Raw genomic sequence first — 6,255 nt, 5'->3', positions numbered from 1 at the left:
TGGGGCGGGCCGGGCCTGCGGGGCGGCCCTGTCCTGGTCGGCGGGGGGAGAGGCCGTCGCGGCTCCGGTACACCGGTGGGTCCGGCGGCCGCTTTTAGCCCTGCCCGTGTCCGCAGGCCGCAGCAGCCATGGCGCCCAGCCGCAATGGCATGATCCTGAAGCCCCACTTCCACAAGGACTGGCAGCGGCGAGTGGCCACATGGTTCAACCAGCCCGCCCGCAAGATCCGGAGGTGAGTGCCCGCGGCCCGGTTTGCCCCGGCGCCGCTCGCGTAGAGGTTGTCTCGTCTCGGGCTGCTTAGGAACCGCCGCGTCTTTATTTTAAACTCTTCCCCCTAAAACAAGTTGTGAAAGGCGCTGGGCTGGCAGCAGGGGGCTCCTTCGGTGTGGGGGCTCCGCTCAGGGTCGGGCCGCTCCAGCTGCAGTCAAGTGATGAGACGTCTCCGGAATCGCTGTACCGCGTTGATGATTCCCTTGAACCCTTCTATATCTGATGACTGCAGCTGTTCCGTAAAGCGGGCAGTGGCCCGGCTGAGCCGCTAGGCCAGCCCTGAGCATGTTTCTGAGTGCTCCCCGCGTGGCAGATGCCTCCCTGCAAGGGGAGCAGCAGCACATCGGGCAGAAGCGCAGCGTTCCTGATGGCTGTCCTCTTCACCCCCCAGGAGGAAGGCCCGCCAGGCCAAGGCTCGCCGCATCGCTCCCCGTCCCGTGGCTGGGCCCATCCGGCCTATAGTGAGGTGCCCTACTATCAGATACCACAAAAAAGTTCGTGCTGGCAGAGGCTTCAGCCTAGAAGAGCTTAAAGTAAGTACAGAAGACTGACCCCAGCCCGATAAAACTAGCTCTGAGCCTGATTTCAGTTGTTTTGTCCTGTTCTGCACGTAGACGGGGCAGAAGTGACTTGCCAAGGTGTTGGTGTCAGCTGAGGCTGGCTCGGCCTGCAGCGATGTCTCGTGTTGCGTTTTCTTTGTAACTCTGGGCTGGGATGTAGTAAGTGTGTGTCAGAGTGAAGGGTTGCTTTGAAAAGTAAATGCTCGGTTTGTGTGGTCAGATTGTCGCTTAAACAAAATTCTGTTAAAATCAGATTCTGGTAGAGCCTTAATTGAGCTTCCTAAACTTCCTTTTTTTTATTTTTGGCGGGGGTTGAAAAAGCACTAACAGCTTCTTCATTAAGTTAGGTGGTTTCTCTGTGAAACACAGTTCAGCTAATCCTGAAGATTTTTAACTGGTGTGAACGTGTTCGTGACATGGACCGAATAAATCCCGTTCAGTTTATTTCAAAGTAGGGAATATTGTGCCAGGAAAGGCAATTTTTCAGAGTAGCCATGGCTGTTTCTCATGCAGTAGCTATGAGTTGGTTTAGAAACTTCTCTGGGAGCTTCCCAGGTGTGCTGAGCTGTTAAGGGCTGGATTGTGGTGGGGTCTGCAGGAACCCCCACCCAGAGATCCACACAGCAGGCAGGAATAAACATCAGGGCTTGCTGGCAGCCAGCACCCGCAGCCGCGTTTTGTGTGTTGTTCAGTGTCTAATTAAAACATTTATAATAGTGAGATTAGTGCATTGAAGCAGTAAAATGGCTCTTTTGGATGCCAAATGCTTCATTTATTTTTCCTTAATTTTTGGTTAATGGTGAAATACAAAATGGTATGCAGATGTTTGCCTTTGAACAGAATATGAGGTTATTTCTTGTTTAAGATGGTGTCCAAAAAAAAATCCTTCTTTAATGGAGCTTCCAGTGTTCGGGGAACCAGAGTCACCCGCCTGCTGACTTCATACATTTCTCACGTGTACCAAAGTGTAAATGTCCCCCTCATAATCACTCAGGACTAGCGTTTTGCTCTCCTGAGGAAATCCATCTGCAAAAATTACTGTCAAGCTGGAGTGTTTTGGTCATTAAAACCCAGACACTGGGTCCCCGTTGCCCATCGTCCAGCAGACACTGAGCCCTACTCGGGGCTCCGCAGCCCGTGGTGGCTGCACTTGACCCCTTGTCTGGCCGGTGGCGGAGCAGCTCCCGCAGCAGCACGGCGACGGCAGGCGCTGGCGGGTGCCGACACTGGGCGCTCTCTTTTCAGCTCGCTGGCATTAACAAAAAGTTTGCCCGGACTATTGGAATCTCTGTGGATCCCCGGCGACGTAACAAGTCTACAGAGTCCCTGCAAGCCAACGTGCAGAGGCTGAAGGAGTACCGCTCCAAGCTCATCCTCTTCCCGAGGAAGCCGGCTATGCCGAAGAAGGGCGACAGCTCTGTAAGTACTTGGCTGCTAGAAACGTGTCCGGGGGGCTGTTTCTGGTAACGGGTTTTCTGAGGTTCGGTCATCAGTCCATCCCGGTGCAGTTAAATGCTTTTTATGAGGTGAAACCCCCCAGGGGGAGCAGTGTATGCAGGGGATGAGTGAGCCCAGCGCAAGGCCAGGCCTAGCAGAGTCACCTTACCCGGGGATCTCCGGGGTCAGGGTGGGGCCTCGGGCAGACTGGGGACTGTGGTGCTGCTGGGGGATGCAGCTCAGTGAACTCCTCGGGTGGTTTCTCTGCTGGAGCTTCGATCGTTGAAACCAGTCAAATTCTAGTTTATGAAGTTAATAGTCAGAAAGTCCATCTGGAGTGCCAGTTCTGTGGTGACGGCAGCGTGGAAACCATTTTTCATTAAAATCTCACCGAGATTTTTTTTCATTTGGGTAGTCAGCTTTCCGTGTCTGTCCTTGGCTCTGCCTGTGGTCAATAGATGCTTCCCATGGGGCAGTGCAGGTCATGGCTCAGGCTGTCCCTGATCTTCCGGAGAGGCTGTCAGCACTGAGCCACTGAACCATGGTGCAGCCTCTGGCACCCACCGAGCTCAGGGGGCTGCTCCTCCGAATGGGGGAGGAAGGGCCTCGAGCTCCTGTACCAGTAGGTACAGATACTTGTGCCTGAAATACCGTTTCAAATTTGTTTACTTCAAATCAGCTATCTAAAATAAAACTTGAATCATTTTTGTCTAGTGCCGTACTCTTACAAGAGGCTGAAATTAGCCTTAGAAGGAATTGCTGAGGAACACACAGGGCATCAAACTAAAAATGGCACAGTAGATGTCAACGTTTTTCCAGCTGGCGGAACGGGAAGGCCGCTGCTCCCCGGGGCGGATCCAGGCGGTCGATGGCCAGGCAGAACGCGGGTTGTCGATGCGGCACGTCTGTGCCCAAACTCCCCGCAGCTGGGGCGCTGAACTCCCCGCTGCTCGGTGGTAAATCTCTGGTCAGAACTGTTAATGGGGTGTTGCAGCTGGGTGCCTGCACACAGGGAGCGTTTCTAACCCAGCTATAGGATGTTTTAAACTATTTAAATCGTGGGTTTTGTCCTTTTGTTATGTAGGCTGAGGAACTCAAGATGGCGACGCAGCTGACTGGGCCGGTTATGCCAATCAAGAATGTAAGTGTGATTAAATCACATCGTCTGTGTGATGTAATTAAGGCTTGAGCTTCACGGAGAGGATTCTCTCCTTGCTGTTGAACAGTTCAGGGTTGCTGTCTCCAGACACTTCCCATCCTGGATCAAAAAAAAAGCCAGGAACAAGCCGGTCAAGCTTGGCCTTGTCTCTTACCAAGAGCTGTTGGGTTCTGTACAGAGCAAAACCATGAAGAGCTCATTAGTTGGAGCTTTGCTGAACTTACCAGCTGTGTTTCTGGGTCCAGAGGAGAGCTCCGGGCAGCGTTGTCAGGGGTTCAGCTCAAGATGTTTTGGGTGGGAATAATCCTGCATGTGTCCACTTGGGCCCCAAATCACAGCTGGGAGCAGCATGGCGCCGCACGCTGAACTCACGCCAACCCCGCCCCTGGGCGGGCGCAGGGCAAAGCCACCCCTGTGTCCTCGGGGCAGGTTCAAGGGTTGTTGGTTCCCTCGGACCTTTGGGGGGGGGCTCGGCCCTGTGAAATTCAGAGCACCTGGGGTCGCGGTTGGGGCGAGGGCTGTGTGCTGGCAGCGCCTCACCCGCCTGGGTTGTGTAGTCACCGTTTTCTCCGCCCTCGCTGCTTCCGAAAGGTGCTGTTGCTAGAACACCACAAACCTGACTCAGACTTCACGTTGCGCTTGGTTTTGTGGGTTTTTTTTTTTTTGGGTTGTGTGTTGTGTGGTTTTTTGGGTTTTTTTTTCTTTGGGCTGTTCTGATCTTGCACTGACGAATTAAGAACCGGTTGAAACGAGGTCCCTGCCGGAGTGACGATCGGGGGCGAGGCCTGTAGATGGCACAAACGCTCTATTCTGAGCAGTGTCCTGGGGCTGCTGGTAGAAAACGTAGCGAGATTAATTGTGTCAGACCTTCGGTAGGGGTTTGTGTTTTTTTCTGGGAGCCTCTGATGTGCTGCCTGATTGCCTCATCCTCTCCTCTAGGTTTTCAAACGGGAGAAGGCCCGTGTCATCTCGGAAGACGAGAAGAACTTCAAGGCCTTTGCCAGCCTGCGCATGGCCCGGGCCAACGCCCGGCTCTTTGGGATCCGTGCAAAACGTGCTAAAGAAGCTGCTGAGCAGGATGTGGAGAAGAAGAAATGAACTGTTCTCCCTAGAACTGTCCATTAAAAAAAACCCCAAAACCGTAGAAATACGAGTGTGTTGTCTTTTTAGGGCAAGATAAGACAGAACTGAGCTGCCTCTGCCTGCTCTGTGCTGATCGTGGGGTGTGGAGGGATGTAGGCTGAGGGAAACCTCATTTACTGTGATGAAAGGCTCCGAGATTCCCTGAAAGCCAGTGAAAACACACCTCGGCCTCGTGTGGCTCCTCCAGCACGGCCTCTGCTTCTCTGCTTCACTTCACAGCCTCACTAAAGGGCCTCTTCAGCTGCCTCTTGGGGTTTTTTTTGCAATACCCCTCCCTGACAAGCTCTGACTGCTTCCCACTTACCTTCTTCCATGCCGGTATTCCAGATTTAACCCTTTCCTTGCCTCTGGGTGAGGCAGAGCAGCTGGTTCTGCTCGAAGCACTGCAGGGGTCAGGGTGGGTGTCACCCAGGGGTGCTCTGAGTGCCCAGGGCACCCGCCTGCCCCCTCACCCCCACCTTGGGGCTCGCTGGGGGGGTGACTGGCTCCACAGCAGGGCTACCCCTGCCTGGGGCCCTGCTCCCCCATTTTTAGGGGGCAGGAGGGGTTCTCTGCTGGCCACCGCTTGCCCCTGGTGTGTGCAGTCACTCTCTGTGAAGTCGTTTTTTAAGGGAAATCTCTGTGGCACCAAAGAGGAGCCCAGCCCCTCCTTGGGAGAAGGGGTGGGGGGCTCTGGCCTGTCCTCACGGCTGTTGGGGGGCTGAGGTGGGGTTGGACGCGATGGGCTGTGCTGGGGGGGGTCCGTCCCGCTCCGGGGAGCGCTGCCCTGGCCCCTTCGCTGGCTCATCAGTTCTGGGGCCGTTCCGCAGCCTGGCTGCGCCCGTGCCCTGATAATGGAGTCGTTTGTTTTCGTCAGCACCGGCGTGACAGAAACTTGAGGCTGGGATGCCACAAAGCGCTCTGGTACGGGGGCAAGCGCACGGCCTGAGCCCCGACAGCCCTGTGAACCCGAGGTTGCCCGAACAGGGGTGACGGTGGCCAGCTCGCCCTCCCCAGCCCATGGCCCAATCCTGCTGCCCCCCTTTCGGCGCTGTGGGGCTGCAGGAGGAGCGGGGAGGGAGGGTGCCCTATTTCTGCCACGCGGGCCGGGATTAGCCCTTCCCAGCCCCTCCTGCTCCTTAGCCCTATCTGCATTTTAATCCCTCCAAACATGGGCTAATTACATCATCTTCCATAAAGCTGAGCTGACAGCACCACGGAGCTGGGGTGGGGGTGCCGGGACAGCCCCCGGCTGAGGGATGGGGCACCCGAGGCCGCACGTGTGCGGGTGCAGGCCTGGGTGCTCCGGCACGCGGGAGGGGCAGTTTAGGGGCACCCCATCCTTGCACTGGGGTGCCAGCTGAGAGCGTGGGGACCCAGGAGCCGGACAGGCCTCGGGCACCCCACGGGGAGCATCTGGGAAGGGTGTGGGGCGCGGGGGGGCCAGGACTGTGCCACGGGGGGGCTCGTCTGGAGCGGGAGCACCTGCCCTGGCACCGCCAACAGCACCGGGGACCCCGCTGAGCCCCGGTGCCCGCGGGGGGGCTCTGCGCCGGGGCCGGCAGCGAGGCAGTTAACGGAGCTTGTCGTCTCCCTCTTAGGGCTCCGCTCCCGAACTGCAGCTTGAGTCAGTTGTGTGGAGGTGGCAGCGGCGGCAGCTCCGGCTGGCACACGGGCTCCGGCTGGCACCCGACCCCGGCCCGCAGC

At 56.7% G+C, this 6,255-nt stretch overlaps 1 protein-coding gene and 1 non-coding gene across 2 annotated transcripts; both read left to right on the top strand.

Annotated features, from left to right (window-relative positions):
* The first annotated feature begins 51 nt into the window (after nucleotides 1-51).
* RPL13 (ribosomal protein L13) lies at nucleotides 52-4,570 on the top strand. The gene is made up of 5 exons (XM_026857039.1): nucleotides 52-232; nucleotides 662-803; nucleotides 2,076-2,249; nucleotides 3,352-3,408; nucleotides 4,366-4,570. The coding sequence occupies exons 1-5, from the start codon at nucleotides 129-131 to the stop codon at nucleotides 4,522-4,524; spliced, it is 636 nt and encodes a 211-aa protein (XP_026712840.1). The 5' UTR covers nucleotides 52-128; the 3' UTR covers nucleotides 4,525-4,570.
* Nucleotides 430-511, top strand: LOC113484649. The gene has a single exon (XR_003399254.1). It is a non-coding gene; the product is annotated as a small nucleolar RNA MBII-202 (small nucleolar RNA).
* Nucleotides 4,571-6,255: the final 1,685 nt, after the last annotated feature.

Source organism: Athene cunicularia (assembly GCF_003259725.1).
Source record: "Athene cunicularia isolate RWA chromosome 11 unlocalized genomic scaffold, athCun1 chr11_part2, whole genome shotgun sequence".
Classification (NCBI taxonomy): Eukaryota; Metazoa; Chordata; class Aves; order Strigiformes; family Strigidae; genus Athene; species Athene cunicularia.
Note: the sequence above shows the minus strand (reverse complement) of the source record. Positions and strands in the feature narration are given on the sequence as shown.